The 25711-nt window shown below is 29.2% G+C and overlaps 1 protein-coding gene across 2 annotated transcripts; it reads left to right on the top strand.

Moving 5' to 3' along the window:
• Window positions 1-54: 54 nt before the first annotated feature.
• LOC108561971 (homeobox protein prophet of Pit-1) lies at window positions 55-22888 on the top strand. Of its 2 annotated transcripts, XM_017920128.1 has the most exons (6): window positions 55-558; window positions 7480-7509; window positions 9784-10052; window positions 17877-18053; window positions 18513-18609; window positions 22419-22888. In XM_017920128.1, the coding sequence occupies exons 1-6, from the start codon at window positions 312-314 to the stop codon at window positions 22523-22525; spliced, it is 927 nt and encodes a 308-aa protein (XP_017775617.1). In that variant the 5' UTR covers window positions 55-311; the 3' UTR covers window positions 22526-22888. The 2 variants fall into 2 exon arrangements, with proteins under 2 accessions (XP_017775617.1, XP_017775619.1); XM_017920130.1 differs by lacking the exon at window positions 7480-7509.
• The last annotated feature ends 2823 nt before the right edge of the window (window positions 22889-25711 follow it).

Raw genomic sequence — 25711 nt, 5'->3', positions numbered from 1 at the left:
CTCCACTTCGCGCCCTTTCTTCGATAGGCCAATCTTCAAAAAGATAAAGATATTTTTCGTGGAGGTTACCTCGCTCGAAGTCCTTAGATCACAGGTCTCGGTTCGCGCCTCTTGTGGCGAGCGTCTCCAACGGCTCCAAGTTGGATTTCAAGGGAGTCCCAAGTTGTCTGGGGGCGCTAGGCAACTCGCCGTCAGCCCCCACGACGACGCCAACCTCCTCCAGCGAGGAGATCACCTCGCATCAACAGTTCAACATATTTCCAGCCATCTTCAGCAGGCAGTTGAATTTCAACGCCTGTCCACAAAAATCCATGATGGAAGATCTAAGGCCGAACCTCGTCGGCGTCGGAAATCTCCTCGGGGTCTCAGGCCTCTTGGATGACCATCACGGTCATCTGATGAGCGATAAAGGTACGCCAAGGAAGTGCAATACCAGCGGCTCCTCCGCAGAAGACTTCACGGCCATCTACGGCGGACTACCACATTCCCATGATCATCATGCACATACACCTGCTCACACGCCACCCGCCGCTCCGAGAACCATCACAGATCATACAGGTACAGACAATCAAAAATCTTAAACATAATATAAGATAATTCCTTATGTTATATTACTTATATAAAATACAAGAAATCAATTATTTTTCCATTATGTAATTTTGATAAAAATCTAATCTATTCAAACAAATATCTAAACGGTTTTGTCCTAAGATGGACCAATAAATATTGTAAAATAAATTAATAATATCGAAAGATAACATTATATTCATGAAACAAAAACATAACTAAAAAAATAACATCAAAATATTCGAATATAAATATGTTACCTATTAGAAGTAAATATTTCAAAAATAGTCAACTGATACAAAGGGCGATTGGCCATAGGTCTTTCTGCCTAAAGAAGTAAATAATATTAACAGCAAATAATATATTTCCAAGGTAGAAGGAAAAAATATTGATTTACAATAAAATATAACTTCAAATGTTATAATAGAAACTAGGAAAATAATATTTTGTGTTTAAAATTTGTTAAAATCAAAGGAGAGTATTTTTTATCAAAAGAAAACAATGAAAATTACCCATAAATGAAACGTATTATATAATTCTCTTTATTATCGATGAGTATGTACATGCAGAATAATAAATTATAGTATAGCAAGTACATAATAATAGCATGTTACAAAAACAAACAAATAATAAAATATTCTATGTAGTATGTGTAATAAATTATGTTTATTATTATTATTCAATCAATTGAATTTTATATTATCATTATAATATAAAATTATAAAATATACTTTTTATCTAAATATTATATGTGTTAAATAAAGAATTCTATTTATTCCTAGAAAGATTCAATTTACTATTTGGATCTACAATAACACAAATAATTAATTACATAATTAATTACACTGAAATAAAAAACACATTCATTAACCCTAGGTCTATCCAAAAAAAATTGGATTGTTTTTTTAAATAAGAAGTTTTACAATATAACTAATAATGTTTATATTTATTAGTAACTACAGAAATTGAAATAAGAATAATATTTATTTTAATGGCAAAAATCTATGTTCATTAGCCCTATGCATTAGATGAATTAATAAATATTATTATTTATTTCAATTTATTGCATATAGCCTGCATTACATACAAAATAAATTTTGAAAAAAATGTTATTGAAATAACTATATAAGGATGCTGTAATTTCATCTCTAAATAATTATATGTTCTAAAACACGACTCCAGAAGAAGAATTTCAGTTAATATTATTATTGATTTATTTATAAATAAATTGACAGTTTCATTGGAAAGGCCTTACAGCTGAAACTAATATTATTTATATTTAATTGTAGACAATTATATTATGAAAAATATAATTATTTTATTAAACTATGCATTGATAATAACAATCTTTTTGCTATTATCATTAACTGAAGTATGTCCAAATTTTTGTTTTGAATATATGCTCCACATACCTATACAAATAAATAATTATTCAATCATCGATATTGAGCAAAATTACTAAGGTTGATAGCTTTTTGACCAGATGTACTTACTTATGTATAAAGAATTGTTGTTTTGTTTATATTTATTTTTAATGGTCATTAGATTTGTGCAATAAATTATTATTATACATCGATATTTATATGGTAAAAAAGTGTTTATTTTGATTTTCTTAATATCTCTTCGGAATGCATTCGATAAAAATATTATTGTTGTTAATTTAATTAGTCATATATGTTTTTTTTATATAATACTGTATATATTATATTAATGATAACATTAGTTGCAACAAATTACAATAATACAAACTCAACAAAATAACATAATAAGAAAAATAAAACTAAATTGATTTGCTGAACATTTGCTTTCAGAACATATAATTATTTAAAGATGAAATTACAGCATCCTTATATTGTTATACATTTTATACAAAACGCATTATAATTACATATTCATTATATGGATGCATGTTACTTATGTTGTTATTGATTTAAGTGAAACAAAAGAAAAATGAATGATCATCAATAATGATCGACATGCTTAATTTTTGACCTGAAATTACATTTTGTTAGAACGGCGACGTTGAAACGCATCCGGGCAGAAGATTAAATGGAGTTTTTTGAGAAATTGAAAGTAAATAGAGCCGTTTTTTTGGTTGAGCAACTTTTCATTTTCGTCGAGGGGAGAGGACGATCATCAGAATCTCTCCGAAATTCGATTACATACCACTTTGGTGATCGCGGAAACCCGAGGTGCACTCATCGGAAATGGGGAAAGTGACCGCCATCTTGAATATATAGATATGTATCTATATATATATACCATATAAAGAATGTCTATGATAACAGCAAAATGTATAATTCTGTATTTTACAAAATACATAGGAAATTATTTTCATTAGTTAGGAATAACTAGACAATTTATAGAATATCAAATATTTAAAAAGTATACAAAATATTCATCTAAAATAGAGATATTAATAAAAAATATACGAGTTTAATTTCCTTATTTCAACAAGTTGTATTTGAATGGTACAGCAATACTTCCTATAGTACGGGTAATTGGTTAAGCACAAAAAGTTGATTATATAAAGGAAAAATAGTTTATTTTTATATCGAAACCGTACTATAGATGCATTAATGTATTTTTTAGAATCAAAGAAAGTTTGATCAATAATGTCAAAAATATATTACGTAAGATTCACTAAATAGCAATAGTTGAATACAATTATATTTGCAGATATTACCTTTGACATTATGTAAAATGTCCATACAAAATTAATTACACCTATTAGATTTTCTACAGAATGTCTGAACATTAAAAATTATTCACTTTTCCGTTAATATAGAGTACAAGTACATATATCAAGCGTTTCTTGATTAACGTCATCGTTCCTGGACGGAATTCAAATTCAATCATATTCGCTATGCAAAATCAAAGCCGGCCAGGATGGAATTAAACAATTAATAAATTGAATTTTCTGGAAACCGTCATTTTATTTAAATGAATACGATTACATCGAGTATTTAAATCGGATTAACCAATTTGCCACTTCGGAATTACTCGACATGAATGGATTTTGGCGAAGTTAACATCCAAGTCGTCACCAGAGAGGTCCCCAGAAACTTTGAATATTTAAATTTTGCAGAAAATATTATAACGAATATAAAACATTTTCCTTCGAGCTGAAGTAAACAACTTTTTACAGGACTTAAAGGACCTGCGCTTGACTACCCGTCGGATGTAGAAATATGTGTCAGTTTATATATTTCGACTACCAAATTTAACAGTATTTAATCGATTTGATTTATGCTATTTTTTATACCATACTCATTGATTTATTAATGACAAGTTTCAACTAATAATTTTTTTACAGTAATTTAAAAAATATGTTCACTAGCATGTACAAAGATTTGTATTGATATCACAGTTTCTCTTTGCAATACTAATTTTAATATTTAATTCAAATAACAAAGATGTTTGCACAATTAATATACATATTCAAAATAAGTAAAATTTCATTATTTAAAGGTTTGCAGTTGTAGTTAAGGCGATATTTGCCTATACGTAGATAGATAAACTCAATTATTATGTAAATTGCCTACATTATCCTTGATAATAGCAACGACCCACAAACTTAATCGCCTTGAAGTACTAGGCTCAGCGCGCCGATTTTATCAAACTTTCTCCCTTTGAGCGCTAGCCTACAGTTAGTGAAATACATAATGCTATGGAACATCATTAATTGATATAAGTCCAATAGAATTATCAACTGAAATAAAAATTTAAACAACTTGGATCTACATTGTTATACTATGAATTACTGAAAATAAATTGAATTCATTATAGATTATAGATGTACTCCTTATAACATCATGCAAATATTATTTTATTTGTAAAATTAATCCATTACTAATAGAATAATAATAATCTCAGATGGAAAAACTAGTAGAACTTGATTTTATTGATGTTCAAATTTTTTTTTGCATTGTTATCCCGATGTGATTTCTGAGATATACTAATTACAAATTGAAATATATCAAAGACAATAAGAAAACCTGCAAAAGAAATGAAATTCTAATTATTGAAAAAAAAATAACACTATTAAAAATAATTGACAAAATAAAGTTAGTACACACAACCTTTGTTTATTATAGTTGTACTTTTTATTCTAAAACGCATTTTAGAGAAAAACATTATATCAAGGTCTGACTATAATCAAATTGAAATATGTACGTTTAAAAAAGTGGCATCATTGAAAAAATGTTATTTTTTATGGCCATTATATACTATCATAGAATTGCAGTTTCTAGACCCAACAAATTTATATACAACTGAATCAGTCAACTTTGTCAACTGAATCAACATCGGATGGTATGACTATCAAGATTCATCCCTTGACTTACCAGCCAAATTAAATTACTCTTTCCTGTAATGTCCCACTAGTAATGTTCAAAGAAATCATGAAAACCGTGTACATTAGTAAAATACAAGTACTTTCATGTGAAGATAGATACGTGTATATCACAAAATTATTTAACGTACCGTTAATTGAACGCTGAATGAATATTTTGTGTACGCAATTTGTACATTAACCGAGCGCTAAAAGTAAAAAAAAATCATTATTTCCATCGCCGATTTGCATAAACGAATCAATTAGGGCGGTTTGGTGAGTTTGGGCTTCCGAGAGAAGCACAGTCTTTTAGTATCTCAATGACTCTTCTCTCTCTCTCTATCTCTTTATACTTTCTAACTCTCGTATATTTCTCTCTGTCTATATATAGAATAAACGAGTAGGTAATAAGGTTGTGTTAGATTCTTTGTGGCGCGCGCCGGTGTCAGTAATTGTAATTAGGTTCACACTAACTGCATTAATAAACAGTAATAAATTCAATAAGGTTTAGTTGCCGACGTCGCCCGTTTACCAACCGTTTGTTCGCATACACACACTTACTCACACATACACGTATACACCTGAGTGGCGTGTGCTCGAGCAGAGGCCGTCGGGGTCCGAATTCGATTAATTTGCATAAGCATTTATGAGACAGACCGAGACCAAACTCGTTTCGCGGCTTCCATTCACCATCCTTCTGAATCCCCAGAAAACATCCATCTCACGGGGTGTCGGATGGATGGATTTTTAATTCACCCATTAATATTAATATACGGGGCCCTTCGTTGTTGTTGCCGTATCGTCGCAAAAACATCCCCTAATTATAAAGAGCGAATTAATTACAATTAAGATTCACCGATCATTTACATAAATAATAAATTATTCAACCAAATAACTTATTTTTTCTTTCTTTCTAGTAAACGTTGTTCTAAAGATTAATTATAAAAAAAAGAATCATGTAGATTAGGGTTTCCCAAACTATGTTTGAAGGGTTAATAGGAATGAAATATTTATTAAATAATTTCATAAATTCATAAATAAACAAGGTGAACCGTGAAAATTTCAGGATTTACAATTCCAGTAAAAATTTGGAAAACCGTGATGTAGATCTTATTTTGACCATAACACTTTAAAGAAAGATTCAATATTAATACTTAGCCAATATTTGTACAAAGTAATTAGCAAGTATCGCAATAGGGCAATCCCTCGCATAGTACGGTCTCGCCAAAATTCCGGATTAATCGAGAACTTTATAACAGCATAAAAATACACAAATAGTCGATTAGTTATATATAAAATAAAAATTATGTGTACAATGTTTTTAGAATTTAGTTTGTTTTGAATTTTTCCCATCCGAACTATAGATTATCAAGACTTTGCAAGTTATTGCTACACTTATACTTGTCCATAACAATATTTTTCAACTTTTTTTTTTATCTCACGGCACATTTGAACCTATACTTGCACTACCGCGACAAACTTAAATTATGATAACCTTTTAATTTTTTATATGTAAACTTATTGTACTTTGAAAGTAATTTAATAAATAATCTTTCGGCACATCAAAGATCCTTTCACGGGATACCGGTTGAAAAGTAATACAGGATGAGCACAAATCTTTCTGAACTCAAAGCCCCACACTATGATGATCTTTTGATAAAAATAATAACTTTTTCTCAAAGCCTCGCAAAATATTCATATTATATAGTCTGACTGTATAAGATATTATTTTCTAATATCAATAATATTATAGAAACGTATATAAACAATAAGGTAATGAGGATGTTGGATATTTTTTTCTACTTCATACATTGACAATTCAATTGACACTTGTCAGAGAAGGTGCCAGAACGGAACTACATGAATATGTAAGAATGTAAATGTGCGAATACATCTGTCCCCCCATAATAAGTGCTCACGTTGTCCATAATGAAGTGTCAATTTACTGCATTCGAGAGGGTACAGCATATGTAGGATTGCAGACAATGGAAGAGCGGAGTACCACCTAACTCTCTGACACTGCATGGGGCGGGAACGCACGGCTACATAAAGGACCCACTCGTCCCTCTCTCTCTCACTCCTCTCATCACACTGGTTAACACTCAATTTGACATATTGTACTTGAATACTCTAAGCACACATGTTCAAAAAGTAATTACTCTGTTATTTATGTTAATGATGTGTGTAATTGTTTACTAAACAGACTCACAACCACCTACGACATACTTCATCCCCGCAATCCCGAATTTTGGTAACAGTTATTATTTAAGGGAAAAAGAGATTTTTTTCTTTGAACTCTAATAGACTGTAAGGGGAGATTTACATTGATAAATGTACCCTTTATTTCAATTGTTTTTTTTTCAATAACAATCAAATAATTGATATTGCCCATAACATTTATATACTTGTTTACTTATTATTATTGTTATGAAATTAAGAAATATGAACATTGGGTGCTTTTCTAAAATTGTCTGTGTGCCATGTGAATATTATATGATTATGTATAAAAGAATATTAACAAATAAATTATCATATAAAGGAAAAAACTAATTATATATGTTTTTTAAACAATGTTACAGGACAGAAAGACAGCAGTCAATATCTAATATGTAAGAAATAGTCAACTTTTGAATTAATCTAGTATATTAGTATTATTTCAGTGCCTTCGAGTATAATCAATACATTACGAGGGTTTTATTGAGCAATTGATACCCATCAAAGTTAGATTTTACATTGAAAGTGTCACCACTTGTAACGTATGTAATTTGATCCTTATCGACAAGACTTGAACTATACTATAACAGAAAGTGTGTTATTATTTAATAATTTCAATTATCCGTCATCCAACAAAACGGAATTTATCTGCTATTTTATAAAATAGTTAATTTCTTCCTTTTATTAGCAACTTGAGAAGAACCGTAATAATTTAGATTTTTGTCGTTTAATATTATATTATTATTTCCTGTTCAAAAAGACCTATGATCAATAGCCCTTTGCATTAGTTGACTTTCTATTTTATAATTATTATTGTATTAAAGTTTCATTTTGTATTTTTATGCATATTTAAAATACAGATCAAATCATAAGTCCTAAGACCATAATATTTAAATGTTGAATTAGTTACTGTCTAATTTTGCTTATATAACAATTTTATTAATTTATATTATTTCTTACTTAATAATATATTTTAATATTCATTCTCATTAATAACTTTAATTTATTCGATGTCTCTGATCGGTCGTTTCCGGTCTTAAGTGATCATTTATCATATAAAATAAAACAAACGAAAGTAAACGCAACTTTCACATGGTTACTTTCTTTAAAAAATATTTTGCAAACAATTGCATAGAGTCACAACAATCACTTTGTTAGATTCACAGTTTTGCTTTTGTTTCCTTTTATCTGAACCATTTATTATTTATATAAGTCATTGGTCTGTGATAAATTATGTTTAAATAAAATACTTTCAAACTTCAAATTACAAAATAATACTTTATATTTATGTAATGAATAATTTAAAATTGATTTTGCTTTCCTTTAAACCTATAATTTACTTCGTTTGCTAAAAATAATTATTAGTAATTCTATTACACAATAATAAATTATTATTTCCAGTGCGGAAAGACCTGCTTTTGTTTTTTTTTTTGTCTGTAATAATTCATGTAATTGTGTAATTATTGAAGTAAATTATTCTTTGTTCATTCATTACATTTTTTCATTTAGTTTTTTTTACAATCTAGCAAATATAATTGCTATTATGACAGAGACATGAATAATTGTGCCATTTCCCAAATAATTATAATAAAACAATATTTTTTGCATAAAAGTAAATGTCTTTCTTCATGCGAAATTTAATTAACACTTTACATGTAATATATAATCACTTAAATAATTTATTGTAGAAATACAAGTAAATGAATCAGAGTATATATCAACACTGGGTAAATGCGGCTCTTCGTTGAAGCATGTTCGGTTCCAATTAAAATTTTATTTTTATTATAAAAAAACTATAAAATTTAAAAAGCCGAATTGCGGCTCTCTTTGTCCTCATGTGTGCCAGCTCCTATATGTAGATACAAGAAATTGTATGTAATTTTATGTAACCATATAACATAATTGAATTTTACCACTCAGTTATATTACTTACGTTTAGTTATAATTGAAAATAGATCGTGAGAAAAGATATATTTTAAATACAAATTAAATATTTTCTTAATCAGATAATTATTATAATAAATAGTATGTATACAGCAATACCTTGCACAGTGCGGATTCACTAAAATCGAGTTGGAAAATTCAAATGAAAACTAAATTTTAATTCAGCAAAATAAATTCTATAAAATTAAATATAGAAATTTGAAGAAAATATTTTGCTACAAAATGCATAAAGTGACTAATAAGTGTATACAAGGTGTATAATAAATCTAAATGTTTCATTTTTGCTGAAACATCTATAGAAAATGCAGTCTAAAAATAATTTAAAAAATTGGATATAACAATAATAATTCAGTTGTTTTTTTTTTGTTTGTCGTATATATGCAGCGAGTGTGAGTGAGTAATTCAGTTTCGAAATTCATTCATGGAGGTTTGGAAGCGCAAATTGCATAAACCAGAGCGTATCGATTAATGCAACGAGTATAACAATGGCGGCGTGCAATATGATTATTGAATATTAATCATCCACATCAATACTAACACAAAGATCTGTTTGATAATATTCGATAAATAATCGGATTACCCAGACACAACACGGACCTAAGCTACATGCAACAATTAGTTGGCAAATTCATGTCCCCACAAAATTGCACACGCACAAATATAAATGCATGTACATGTATAATATCTAGGGAGGCCGAAGCTAATATTTCGTTATTGTTTCGCAGATGGGGCTTTTAAGAAGTTAAAACCAGAACCAACAACGACGGGAAGCGGTGGCAGTTTGGGAACGGTATCACCTGGAGGACCTCAACATGCTGGGCACACACCCACGACTGCATCCTGTCCGACACCCGCAAGGCGAAGACACAGGACGACCTTCACGCAGGAACAGCTTGCCGAACTGGAGGCTGCATTCGCGAAAAGCCACTACCCAGACATCTACTGCAGAGAGGAGCTAGCTAGGAGTACCAAACTTAACGAAGCCCGAATCCAGGTAACGAACGTTGTTTTCCCCAGAAACGCTTCTGAATTACGTTAGCATTGACAGGAAATGGAACGGTTGTCTGCGCCCGATTCCCGTCCATTTCTATTTTACGTTTCCGTTCCGGTTCATATTAGTTTTTCCGTTTTTTTTTTGTTCTTCATTTTTTTTTCCTTTGGTTATGTGGGATATAGAAATTTAGTTTGTTCGATGGAGTAGAGACAAGTGAAATAGAAAAGGGAGATGGAACTGGGTATGGATGTGTGTGTGTGTTGGGGAGAAATGGGGGATGACGGGGAATGTTGGAAGAGGAAGCACAAATAAAAGAAAATAGAAAACACGAAACACGGTCGGAATGGGATGGGGATGGAGAACGTAGAGAGACGGACGTACACTCGTTCGGATGTTTGATTGAATTAGGTGTTCGTTAGCCCGCGGGGTCCCTGAGAGACGCAACTGTCACAGTACGCCCCCCTGTTGAACCTTCTGAGTCACGCATTACGGCTTCTTTCCTACTTTCCGTTTTCTCTCTTATCTTTCCAGTATCATTTACTACTCCCGAACGAAACCGTCCCCCTTCTTTTATTTTGTCTTTCAGAACCTGCCCTCAATCTCCTCCTGCTCCTCCTCCTGCATCACCGCCTCATCCTCCTCCTTCTTCTTCTTATCTGCCACCGCCGCCGCCCTCGATCCGAAAGCTCCGTCTAAAACCAGCCGTCCTCTCTTCTTTCCAAACACACTACCCATTCTTAATCAGCTTTTTTACAGTCTCACGGCATCCCGACGCCCCATATAAATTGAAAATTATGGGCCGCTCTCCCCATCACCCAGAGACACCCTCCAAAATCCATTTAGACCTACACACAGTCATTTTCCATCCTAATGGACCTTCCTCGTCCCCAGCCTACTACTACTTCACGCACACACTTACACTGTTTACAATCTCACCTGGTATTTCCATCCAAAGTGCTTCAAAACGACCTACATTTATACCATTATCAACACTTTATTGTTTCCAAAAAAAAAACAAAGTTATTAGAATATTCAAACATCATCTATTATAATTAAAGCATTGTATAATTAAAAAAATATATAGTAATAATATTTATTGAAATTACACATAATCCAAAAAGTAAACAAAAATAGCTTTTTGTATGTATATATTTATATATCTATCTATCTATCTAACATATGAATTTACAATGATAGCTGGTCTTAACGTAACATAATCATCATTTTCTTAAGCGCATTAGGAATGTAGTGTTTCTTATTTACAAATGATTTATGTTGCATCATAAATTATTTATTAATAATATTCTTTTATTTATTTATTTACTTGTAACAAAATTTGGTTTAACTCGAAGCATTTTTACATTTGATTAAAAAAATAATATGTTGAAAAATTATTTACTGTAAATGAAAGATTCAAATTGATCATATTTGACATTAACCTCTTGGATGAAACACAATATTGAGTAGACAATTTTCTAAAGTTCACATTCTTAATACTAAACATGAAATGAAAAACCTTGAATTTACGTAAAAAAATCTTGTACATTTCGTAATAATAGAATTGAAATATTTTTTTATGAAAACGACAATCATAATATAAGTAGCATTTGAGTAAATTTGATTTTTTTTATACCATATATGTTTATCTCATAGCCTAAATTGTTGATTATTGTGTACGTTCTGACAAATCATTTCCCTAGATTGTACCACTCATATAAAAAAAAATTAAGTAACTGTGATGACGATTTTATGTATTTCCACCTAAACAATCTATCGCATATTTATATAACTAATATTAAAGAAATATATAATTTACTGTCACAAAGGGGAAAGTATTATACTCATTGACTATTGGTGGATGCGCCGGGTACATTATTTTCAATTTGTAATAAACCCTTTGGTTGCATTGTAACTAATAAAGATTATTATTATAAGTAGTATTATTATGAGTATAGTATTGTGATAAATATACAATATTTATATATAAATAGTAATATAATTGGTCTATTTATAATTATATATACATTTTTATTTTTAATAAATATTATACTAAATATTATTAGTAATAATATTCATGAACATAAGTTATTGCATATACGTTCATATAAAAAGCAATTGACCACATTCGAAATATTATTATCCAAGTTGTTTTAAAAACGATTCAATTATTACAACAACAAAATAACACTGAACCCATACATTTACAGAAATGAACTAATAATGAAATAATAAAGAAACTGTTGTCGTGTAATTGTAAATTTGTTATATGCAAATCTGTGAAGTTGTTGCGGAATACCAATTTGAGTGAGTTACACAGTGACAAGAGAACATATAAAAAAATATGGAAATGGAGCGAGGATGAAAAACAGCAGGGGGCAATAATAATTCCCAGCAGTGTGTAGACTTTTTTTTCATATTACGCACGAATTTATGCATTCTGAAATCCCTGATAACTTCCCCCTCACGCCGTATAAGAGAAAACCGATGTAAAACACAAATTGTTTCCACGCCCTTCCAATCTACCATTTTACTTAAGAGACGCCAACTGCAATATAAATGACAATTTCACTGAAATTGAAATGAATCAATTTGTATCATATATTTAACAGTTATCAGTATAGAATAAATACTATTATTAATAAATAAATAATCTATTTCACACAGAAGATAATAAACAAACTTCAATAAAAAAATATATTATTTTAATTACCCATTTACAATTATGATCAAACTTAAACAAAATCTATTCGAGTCCCAAATTTTTATTTCAATTTTAATATCATTTAAATTATCATTATCAGATTGAAACAATCAATTTATAAATATATATAATTATTTTCTCTTATTGATTAATATATAATGAAATAATAATATAATGAAAGCATTTACATTGTATTATATATTCAACCTGTATGAAGAAGCATTTGAATACACTAATATGAATGGATTAAAGAATATAACCAATTCTAGGTTTACTTTTGTAATTCTAATAATATTCATCATTTTAAATTAGATAATACATTTTATTTCTACCGCCAATAATCTTTACTTAATAATATTGATTGTAATCGTCAAAATTGAAAATATATGTTTTAATATAATTGAATAAAAATGTTTTTCTTGATTATTACTATTGACAAATTACGATAGAATCTATAGTTTAAATTTTAAACAATTGGGTTTTAGTGAACATTCAGAGAAATAAGCTGGATAGTGAAGTAACAAGTTTGAGAAACGTTGGATTATAAAAGATAACTTTGCTAGTCAAGTAATGAAAAGTTCATATATTACATACATTAATAAATTATCTTTTCTAAATCAATGAAAAATAAACAATTGGTGGACAATTAGAAAAAATATCCATTTTTGTTTTATTCATATTTAATAGCAATAAAAAAAAATATGTAGATTTTAATAAAGAAAATAATTGTCAAATTACCAATAAACAAGTCGGTAAATACATTAATCAATAAAACTATATGAATTAAATCTCAAATATATAATTATGTAATTATATATTTTAATAAATATAAAGATTAAAAATAACCTTTATGATTTATAAGGGCGGAAGAAATACTCAAAATGGATGCTTTCGTATTGTGTCTGCATATAAATTTTGGAATATATGGTTTTGTGTGTGTATGGGGAGAAAAGTGAAGAGAGCAGCCGCCTAAAATGTACTGTTTTAAAATGCACGGAAACCGACAACTCGGTGCCAAGCATGAATTTTAATTCAGCCGTCTCTTGCCTGTTCTCCAAAGCGTAGAAAACCGCCGCCGTCACCTCCCCCCGCGCGCTCATCTCAAAACGAGAACCGCTTTCCTCCGACGCACTTCATAAATATTTAATAATTCCAAAAACGCAAATTTTAATTAAGCCTAACATTAATTACGAGCGAATATATTCTCTATACGAGGGAATTTCCGCCACTGCATTGCTATAATATTATTATCAAACGATTTTCTTCTGTTCAATAATTCCACCCGAATAAATGCGCATTGTACGAATTGCATGAGTGGATGCGCCGGGTCATGATTTTTAAATTTAAACTTTTGAGAGTTCTTTTAAAACAAATACATACTAATAATTTCAAGATATATACATAAATAAATATATAAATGAAATATCTTCTAACGTATATTTTTTACTTAAATATATTAAGATTGGCAAAAATAATGATGGTTATTAATTTAAGATAGTTTTTTCCATGCATTAATAATTTCCAATTTTCTAGGAAATTGATGATTAATTAATATATTAATTAGCAAATACAAAATGGATGTAATTATAAATATAGCGTGACAATGATGTAACATCACATATTTATTATAAATTACCGAATTAATAAACATTAATAAACAGAAAAAAAACAAATTTATGTACAAACAGATTTTTACTGCAGCAATATTTTCATATGAGCCGTTGTAGTTGTATAAGTCCACTTTTTGAAAAAAAAAATGAGATAATGATAATTTTAGTTAGATATAGATATCCTTTTTTTATATTTATTATTAAACATTCAATGGAACACGATTTCCGTTATTATTTGAAGTGATATAAGTCCGTTTGAAGCTAAAAAAAAAAGCGTATATTTGCTTTAGCAATGTTATTAATTATTATTACATAATAAAATTTAACAGGTTATAGTGATAAAAACATCACCTGAATTGATTAACGCTTGCCATTATTTTTAAATTGATTCAAACGCATACCCTTAAATATCTCGATATATAGAACTTATACCATTCTCTAAAATATCGGCTCATATGCTTATTTATAACGTCAAATAACATATAATCAATAAAAATTAATAATATTTTACATCATTGTTAACATAAATAATAACTGATCATTATTTATTTACTTCTTACATTTAATACCATTTTAGCACGGAAATATCATAGGGAGAAAACTTGAGAATCCATCTACAATATATTAATATTGAATAAATTGAATTATATTTACAACATAGATCTGTACATCCAAAATATTAAATTTTTTTAGTCCATATGTTTTCATTTAAATATAATCAATACTTTACACTTAATTTAGACTTACTGATCTTTATTAGCAGAATATTTTGAATCTCTATATTAGGGACAAAACAAGATGAGTAATCAATTATTTGTTAACTAACATGAAAAAAACAAACTAATTATTACATAAATATATTTAATTTAAATTTATATAGATAATTATAAAAACTACTTCAGTTTTGAAAGAAATATAAATTAAATTATTTCATGCTATGATCAATGTTCATCAATCAATCAACGATGTATGTAATAGAATGTATAGTGTTTCACGGATAATTTACAGGTGGAAAACTTGAGATTTCCAGTGCTGGTAATAGAATTAAAGTCGAAATTGGTGTGGAATAGATTGAAGTTCCGTGGAAAAGTTGAGGAAAATATTCTTTAATCATTCGGAACCATAGGTTGGAAGCGGATCTGCGCAAGGACGGCACCGGATCTTGCGACAAGAAGAGAGTTACGAGTTGGCAAGAAGGAGAAACAGAGAAGGAGAGGGAACGAGACAGAGACAGAGGGTCGTCGTGCGCTGTCGTAGTTTGTTACGTTGACAAATCTAAACCGAGACAGAAAAGAAGAGGAGGCGATAAGGTCGCAAAATATGCATTAGGTCGCCTTAAAGACAGCCTGGCGAAGGGATAGAGAGATACATGGATATATAAAGTAATACATAGCATACATATATATATGTAGAGGCTATGTACTATATAGTGGTGGTGGCGGCAGAGGTAGTGGCGGCGGCGGCGGGGTTGATGGGCTGGGGGTGGTTTGGCTGTTTTGGGGGATGTTGTTGCCTGGTGCAGGGCGCCTCTGCGTGGGGGCGGTTCATCCTATGATAAGTGGGGTGGGGGTAACTTGATTACGGATCCATTTGATGGGATCGAGGGCGGCCGGGACGGGAACATGAAGCACGTTTCCCGCGGTACAGTCTCTACATAGTTCTGTTAAATGCCTTTCATTTTGTATTTACTTCATACACAATGTGTCATTATGATATTACATCAAAGGAATACTAATAAACTCGTCTGGTATTCCATTCTCTTGTAATTCTTTTTTTTTTTGCTCTCTCTCTCCTTTTTCTCTTTCAGTCCATTCGTACGTACCTCACATTTTTATCATTTACATTGTCTATGTTAAATCCGAAAGAACAACATTTTCATTCCATATATTTTCCGCGCAATCGATGCTCGTCGCTCAACATTTATGTAATCAATCAACATTTCATGCCACAAAATATTCTAGATTATTTTATCACTATTACCGTAACAAAAATATAATATTATTAATAACGTATAGGAAAAACTTATGAATATCTCAATTTGTATACTTAATGTTTCATGTAATATGCAATAAAGAAGTAAACTATAAGTATTTCATGAATTAAGGTATAACAATTAATATTTATTTTTAATATTATCAAGATCAATGAGAATTTTAATATTTTATTCATTAGTAGTATAGTACTTTATAATAAAAATATGTTGATTTTTATGTCAATACATTAAAAGCATATTTTGTAATATGGTGGATGCGCCAGGACATCCATATTCTGAAGCCTAAACTACCATAGATATCTAACTTTATTTTACGCAAATTTAGTAACAACTTTATTTCCGAAAAGTTACTACTTTTATATTTTTCCTCATATCAAACATATCAAAAACTACATTTGAATTAGCCAATTATATAGAATTAGCATAGATCATAGTTTTCAATGCATATATATTACACAACTCGCTCGCTATTTAATTGCATTACTACATCGTGTTCTAATCATTGTCAAATCCAATTCCCCGCGATTAAAATCAATTAAATGTCGTAAGTACTTTCCACCAACCGCCAAAAGTTTTTCACCTTTCTCAATTAAAACTTCGCTGAATCTTACTTAGAACTTTCCTCTTCTGTAACTAATATACTCTTTGTCTAAGAGCGTGGCATTAACGACCTTCATTAGGAAACACGTTTCATGCGACACCAAAATCCTTTCAAACTCTTGAGACTCGACCGCATCTTATACTACTTTAAAAATAATTTATAAAATTAATCAATAGATAAAGATATATCTTACATAAATATAATTAATATAATTACATAAACATATTTCACTTGCGACTTTCACTAGAAATTAAATTAATATTGACTAATTAATTAATTAATTAACTATAATACAATTTAAAATATGTATGTGTAAACACAATTTAGTCACAAGTTTTACTTCGGTCAATAATCTTTACGTCAAAATTTTGACCAATAAAAATATTTAATAATATTATGGATTTATGTTATTCAATTTTTTATTCAAATTATAAATATAAACTTTCTATGTCTAGTAAAGACCATTACAATACAATTTTAAATTTAATTAATTTCCAAATAATTAATTTCATTTGATAATAGCACTATGTAATGAAATATGCGTAAAATCACACCTAATTTTTATATCATGGTTTGAAGATTGTCATATTCATATTAAGCTTTCAAAGTAGTTGTCACAAATGATAAATACTTTTAAGAAAGTATATTCTAAAATAATTTGGCTATGCAACCTTTTTTTACAGTGACATATTAACTCAGAATAACTTTTGATCTTCAATGTTAATACTTTAAGTAAGTTTTCTTCTGTTCATGTCTTCACAATTATACGATTGAAACAACAACAATATTCCAAAATTTGTTTATATCAAATTATTTTTAACTAGTTTTCTTGTGAAAGCTTATGCATATAAACAACATCTAATTGTTTGTTGATGTTTATATTTTATACTAATTATGTATTATATTTTTAATGTTTTAGGTGTGGTTTCAAAATAGAAGAGCGAAATATAGGAAGCAAGAAAAGCAGTTGCAGAAAGCTTTAGCGCCATCCGTCCTGCCAGGCTGCAATGGCGCCATGATGAGGAACATTTACCCGGGGGCGGCGCGAGGATACCAACCCTATCCGCACCCCACTGCCATCAATCGTTATCCCCAGGTGTGTATACGAGATGAAAAATAAATTTGTAATAGAATAAAAAAAAGTATATCCATTTCATAGGATCACATTATAAAAGAATATCTCAATTTTAAGAGAGACTGAAAATTATAAGATTTATGTAATGTATAGTAGAAGTGAGAGTGTTGGAAGGCAAGAGTGGTTCGGGTAAGGGGTTTCAGTGGAACGATTAGCGGGATGCAGGTAACGTAATTAAGTGAGGTCAAACAGGTTAGTTGATTAGTTACATTAGACCGCATTTCCTTCGTCGCCGACCATGAAGCAAACGGACCCAAGCCGCGGAACCTTCTCCTATATCCACCGCCCTCCGCCCACCACCGACTGCCAGGAAACATCAAAATGCAAATCGACTAAAATGATTATACTCAGATCTATATACGACATCCCCAGCCGAAGCCTAGACCCACTTAATTAACTCGAACTGCTTACTTCTTCCAGATGAGCTCTAGCTCTTATCCAGGCATGGCTCAATCATTCTCGATGTCGCACGGTACAAACATGTCATCAGTGGCGGGAATGCGACAAGACGCAATGGGTGAGTGTCAAATTTTCTTAGATACATTTTTTTTAAATAATCAAAAACCTATCCGATACAAAGTTGACGAATCATAGTTTGGTCAATCTTATTACCGACCGACAGCGAAATTCGGTTCGTTAAGCATGCAAATAGCGAATTAGTGAATAATGCGCATATTTGCATAATAAATTGTTATAGTAATCAATCTTAATTGTAGACTGGTCATAAATGAATTTCGCATCCTTAAACTCAATTTTAGCATACACACGCAGATTGGCTGCATTGCTTGTATAAACAATAAACCGCATTGCACATGCACCGAAATGCAATTAAAGCAATTACAAATGAATATTGTTGAATTACCTATTCCAATTTCACATATCTGAAGATTAATTTTAGTTATTTTACAATTCTTTGTTCCTATTCTTTTATGTCATTACTGTCCTATATATTTTAAAACTAAAAAACAACTTTAAATATTAATATATAACTTAATATTTCTATAAAACTAATTTTCAATAAAATTCCCATTGTATCTACGGTTGTTTACTTTTACAACTCCAAATGGTTTTATAATTGTTTTAAAATCTATTCTCCTGAACGTAGAATTTTCTTTGACATTTTTTTTTCTTAAATTGAATATTTTAATTGGATAATATAATAAAAAGATATTTCATGTTTGGCTATAATTTTCAACTCAAATTGCATTTTAGTACTATTTTAATGTTATAATAATGTCATTGATAAATTATTATTTTATATAATATAGTCAAGAAACTTTAGAAACTTATTTGTTAAACATGAATTGTTTTCTTGAAATTTCGAAAAAAGTTTAAATTTAATTAAAATTTTCTACGATATTATATAGTCAAATACATAACAAGATTACATTATTTGCTATTAATGATACAAAAATAAAACATTTAATTAACAATTTTTCCGAGTAAAACATTGCAAATATGTTTCCGTCCCACATATATAATACAGTCGCGTCGCACACTCGAACGAGAGCGGATGTATTTTGAATCGTTCCAAGCAGTGTAATATTTAAAATTTCACAGATAATGGGAGCGAAATAGATGTTGAGAAAACAGAAGACAGAGACGAACAGACCTATGGTTTTGACAAAAAATGGATGCCAGGTTTTCAGCAATGAAAACTTGAATATCGAGAACGTCAACGACGACAAGAAAAAAGAACCTAACCCGCCGCCGTTGATAATACCGGGAATCACGGATAAACAAGTTGCATTAGCCAAATTATTATTTAGTTATTTTTATGTATTTGGAAGGTTTCCAATGGGAGATCATTCCGCTCACCGCCTATTTTATTTTGTTTTTCTGTTTTTATATTTTTTTTGTCCACTGCCCGAACTTATTGCCAAAAATTGGCAGGTTTCGAATAAAATAAACGTTACAAAAAAAAACATATACAATTATGACTATAAAATGCACAAAAACATTTATTATACAGTATTATTAATATTTACTATATTTATTTGAGTAAACCACTATCTCGCTATTTATTTAAGTTAATTTTCTTCTTTTTGTGAAAACAATTACTTTTGCACGTGCATGGGAAGGATTTAAAAAGGCGTTTTCCCAGCGCGGAAATTACGTTGCTTCCGCCAAGATGCGCCCAAGATTACGGCCGACATCTTCCAAGATGTTTCCATTTCCTGCATCTGATGATTTTCAACTAATACCGACGCCCTCGAAGCAACGCGGCCGTCTCACATTATTGACAATGTGGTCAAAACCTCATTCCGTCTTCAGGAAATTTCCTATCTAAATAAATGAATTAGTTTTTTACTGTATTTTTTCAAATAAAATAAATTTGAAATGGTCTATTTTTAAAAGTTTTGTGAAAAAAATACATTTTAATTTTTGTTTACACATATAATTCATATCATAATTATAATTTGTTCTAATAAGAACAGGCACATTGAAGAAAAATCGTATTCGCTAAAATCCCGGACAGTTTGAAACTGGACTAATCTAAGAAGTAAATGAAATAAAAAATCATTTTTGTATACAAAAATAATTATTATTTTTTGTATTAAAATTTAGTGAATCCGGACTGATTGAAACCGCCCTATATGAGAGATTGCTGTACTTAAGTAAATTAGAATAGTAAGCCTGTTACTATTAGTAAATCAAACTAGTCTTAACAATACTCACATTTACACAAGACATGAACGTAATGAAAAGTACATTATTTAAAGACATAATTTTGCAAATTTTAGCATGTAATTCATTTAATCGACAATGAATTATCAAATAAATATGAAAAGCGTATATAAATATTTTTTTAATTAAAGGAACAATGCCGATGGAATTATAAATCAATGTTTAATATTACACCGGGAAACGAATACATTTTCAATTGCCAAAAACAATAAAAAAAAATAACTACATATGAAATTCGTTACTGGTAATGTATTATTCGAATAATAGCACATGTACACAAGTTAAATTTAAATTAATTCCAATGGTCAATTGTAATTATTACCAAACACTAATTTACAAATATTTAAATTTAATTTACAGCAATATTACAAATCACATAGAGGCGATATGCAAATTATCAATTAAACAAATATGAATACTTGTTTTTACCTATTATATTCAGTTTGAAAAATAGCACACATTGTTTTTCTTAGATCGAATAGATTTGTTGACGATTTAAATATGTATAAAACTAAAGTCTGTCTGAATGAATATTTTTATCTTCATTATCACTCGAGTAATGAAAAGTTCAACATTACTATTAAAAATCTAAATAATATATGTATATATATATATATTGGGTGAAGTAAAAATTTCTGAGCGTTTTTTGTTAGATGGCTTTAGTGAGTCTTATCTCACAAAGTATAAGTTGAATCTTGACATTCTATACTACGACTTAAATTCACAACTGTGTTGTGTGTTAGAGCGTTCCAAAATGGAGCTAAAAAAGGAGAAAATTCGAAACATTTTTCAGTACTGTGACCAAGGGGAAAAAATGGAGCAGGCGGCCAAAAAAAATGTGTTGTTTATGGACCCAATGCATTACCGAATGCAACAGCAACGCGTTGGTTCCAACGCTTCCGCTCTGGTAATATGAACGTAGAAGATGAGACACGCTCTGGTAGACCAATCGTCGAAAATGTTGATAAAATCATGGAAATCGTCGAGTCAGACCGGCATGCGAGCACTTATTTCATTGCCCAGGAACTGAAGATTAGCCAGAAAACCGTTTGAAACCATTTGCATAAGGCTGGTTTCAAGAAGAAGGTCGATGTATGGTACAAAATGCTCAGAACTTTATATTTCACCCAATATATAACGTTTAGCAAACAAAACCAATTACACCTATCCCTGGTTTTACACGGTGAATAAATTCCTGAGAAAAACGTGTAAATCGATTATTTTTAACATTTATTTCTTTGAACGCCGTAAAAGCGAAAACATGTAAAGAAAGTACCGTGTAAAACGAGGGATAGGTTATTTACAATATTTTTTTTTAAACCGTGTAAAACGAAACCGTGTAAATTGAGTACAGTGTAAAACGATATTTACAAAGTCAAAATATATTCTTTAAGTTGGCGCCAATGAATAAACAAAAATATTATCTACCGTTTGTTCTATAAACACATAGTTTAGTAGCTCAACGATTTTGTCTTCTCTTATAACTAAAATTACATGAAATAAGTGTAGTTTTTAAGTATAGACGTTTTATGTTAACTGTTAAACATAATTTTTATTTTATTTAAAATAATTTGAATTTCTATAACAAATTTGATTACACTATAGATGAATAATAATTACGTTTTTTTTATGTTTTAGGTATGAGCGCTGAAGATGAATGGTACAACAAAAGTTTATCAGCTCTGAGGATGAATTCCACGCACCATCCGAATTTAGCAGCACCGATGCTCCAATATCAAACATAATAAATAATGCGCAAGGAGGAGAAATAAAACAATGTTTGATCGGTTTCCTTTGTGCATAAGTAATTCAAATCAAAAACATAAAGAAAAAAAAACTAAATTAAAGAAGTATATATACCAATCGAAAAATGTTCAAAAAAAAAGTAATTAAAATTGTCTTCACTCGATGTAGGAGAGCAAGTACAGAAAACGTTATTTAAGAATTGTGGAAAAAAAAATATGTAAAACAGATCTTTAATTCTTTCGTTTAGATTCTGATACAACAACGATTTTTTGGAAAATATCAGCTAGGATGGTTCGATGAATTGTTTAACAAAAAGAAAAACATTTCGAACGGAATATTTTTTTCTTACCAATTAATTTTAGAGCGTGTATCATAAATAGTTAAGTCACCTTGTTTTTAAATGTAATTAATTAAATAACTTTCGTAATTCAAAGTGAACCATCTAGTCGCTAAAAATAGTTCCTTCATTTTCCCCTAAAAAAAAAATGGTAAATACATAAAGAAAACACATATAAGAAATAATCTAAAAAAGAAAGATGAAAACTAAACTAAATTAATTAAATAATATGTATAATGGGGGAAGTGCGTATGTTTGTAAATTGTGTGTCCGTTCAATGTATCATTTTATACATGTTTAGCAAATCGCTCCATTTTCAATGTATTTAGATTTATATATATATACATAAATAATCTATTTATTATTTCTAAAGTCACGAATTAAAAACACCGTTTAAGTAGATGCTCCTAGGGCAGACACCGTGATGCGGACGAAACGTTTTGTTTTCCCGTTTTAGAACTAAACTGTGTTTTTAATACGCGCGAAGGACTTTCCGGAATGCATTTCAAGCGATCCTGCAAAATCCTTGGGAAATATAATGTAACTAGTTTAAGATATATTGAGATAATTACGTGTCCAGTTAATGTAATATGTATTTATGTGTCATTATCTAGTCTAAATAAGATGTAAAGTTGTACATATTCAAATAATTACTAATTATAATATATAATAAATAATCGATTATTTATTTATTTTCACCCTAATTTATAAAAAAAAAAATGAAATGTATAATACAATATCCTTCTTTTCTTTTTCAGAAAATACAATGTAAATGTTTAAACGATTTACATATAAAGGAGGTCTTTTATTTGAGAGAATATACCTTGTATGAATTTCAAAGTAAAGTAATTAAAGAGGAAATGGTTGTTAACCAATAAATAACAGTTTCTTTTAATTTTATTACGTCCTTTCTATCCCATAAACGCTGATACGCGCCTCGTAATTGTTAAATTTCAAATACTTCAAAACATTAAGTAATTCAACGTTTTTAAATCCTAATTTATTTAATCTCAATCATTTAATTCTTTCCAGTCCAGTGAGTCCAAATGGAATCATTAATTCAATTTTGTCTTTCGACGATTATAACTGTTGGCAGCAATTTATATAAATTGAAGCTAGATGTATTTTTAATAGTAGGTAATGCTGATTAATGAAAAAAAAACAGGTAAAAAGTTTTTATAATTATTTATAAAGTTTTGAATAAAAATTTGGGCTGGAACGGATTAAATTCAGACAGTCCTCATATTACGCTATTCATTGGTACATCGTATTGAGTTTACACTTTCTTCCAATCATCACATTTTTTATATCATTTTTAATTGAAATATTTTCTTCGGGCAGTACAAATACAAAACTAAAAAAATAAATGTGACAAATATATATCAAAATATGAATCAGAACTTGAATAAGAGAAATCAACAAAATATTATAGTTTCTGGAGATTAACCATAAAGAAGACCCTAAATATTGTTGATATTAACTTGTATATAGCAGACATCGCCAAAGAAATACATTTGATACCATATGGTAAAGTAATGTAAAAGAATGGTTTAAAATTGTACATATAATAGGATTGTTGAATTAGTTCCATAAGATACGATATGTATGGATGTAAAGGTAAGTCAAATATAAATAGTAGTAGATCTTAGGAATTAGAACAATATTAAAAAACGTATTATATTAAAGAAAATTTTATTGTGTCAATTGACTGCGATCGACCATACTTATTATATTTACAACATTATACATAAATGTTATTTTTCTTATGTGCAATATTTATATAATTAAGATATATTCGAGATATTCTTGTTGATCACGATCATTAATTATTCTAATTATTTTAATATTGTAAGACACATGTAGTACTAATATCATAAATAGTTCATTTATAAAATATAAATGTAAAGAGAATATTGTAACTTTGTGTCTTCAAGCCAAAATTACCGATTTGAACTCCCATCTACTTTCGCATTGAAATATATTTTTAAAGTATATCGTGTTATCCAAGACACTCATCTAGTTTAATACGTTTCCTGAGTCACTACTTTATTCCGTGCTATTGTTCAAAAATAGTAATGCTGTCTAAATATACAATTTCATCAGCAAATGTTGCAACTATTGTCTGGAATATAACAGTTATCTTTATCCAGAAAATCCAATCTAAATGTGATATAAAATTCAGAAGTGCAAATAAAATTATTAAGAGTTTATTATTATCACTTTATATGTTATTTTTCAATAAGAAAGCCTCAATTTATTTTAGTTTTTTTTTTTAATTGTTAGTATAGGGTTATATGGGTTTTACTTGTTTAGGAATTAAGTATAAACTGAACTACTTTTCATTGTAAAATACAATTATGATTAGGACGTATACTGAAGAATATCATTTTAAAAACTTTATTTTCTAGTTGATCAAAATATGTATGTATATATATATACATATAGTTTTAACAGTAACGTTATTCTGTATAGTATATAACATGCATAAAACGATAAATAAAGTGCTAATTGTATCTGTGCATAATCATTTCAATTCTACCGAGATGTAGTTTTTTAAAAAAAAATATCGGTTTGGGAACTGAATCGAAAATATACATCGAAATAAAAATAAATAGCTTTTTAATGGAAAATACTTATATGGAATATATATATATTTGTGTGTATGTGTGTGTATATTTACGCATTTAAATATACAACTGCAATTAACATTAAGCTTAAATTACTACGGTTAAGAAATCTTATTTAAGTTAAACATAATCCAACACAAGTTAATTTCAATGTAGAAAATAATACACTATTATTGCTACATATGTGTATCGAAGTTATTAATTTATAAACAATTATATTT

The sequence above is a fragment of the Nicrophorus vespilloides genome, unplaced genomic scaffold, assembly GCF_001412225.1.
Source record: "Nicrophorus vespilloides isolate i.1.1-1 unplaced genomic scaffold, Nicve_v1.0, whole genome shotgun sequence".
NCBI lineage: Eukaryota > Metazoa > Arthropoda > Insecta > Coleoptera > Silphidae > Nicrophorus > Nicrophorus vespilloides.
This window is presented reverse-complemented; position numbering and strand designations above follow the sequence as displayed.

Coding starts and splice junctions, on each gene's coding strand:
- LOC108561971 (XM_017920128.1), top strand. CDS start 312: ATGATGGAAGATCTAAGGCCGAACCTCGTCGGCGTCGGAAATCTCCTC. Junction 18,054..18,512: donor CCATCAATCGTTATCCCCAG/GTGTGTATACGA, acceptor TACTTCTTCCAG/ATGAGCTCTAGCTCTTATCC. Junction 18,610..22,418: donor AATGCGACAAGACGCAATGG/GTGAGTGTCAAA, acceptor TTTATGTTTTAG/GTATGAGCGCTGAAGATGAA.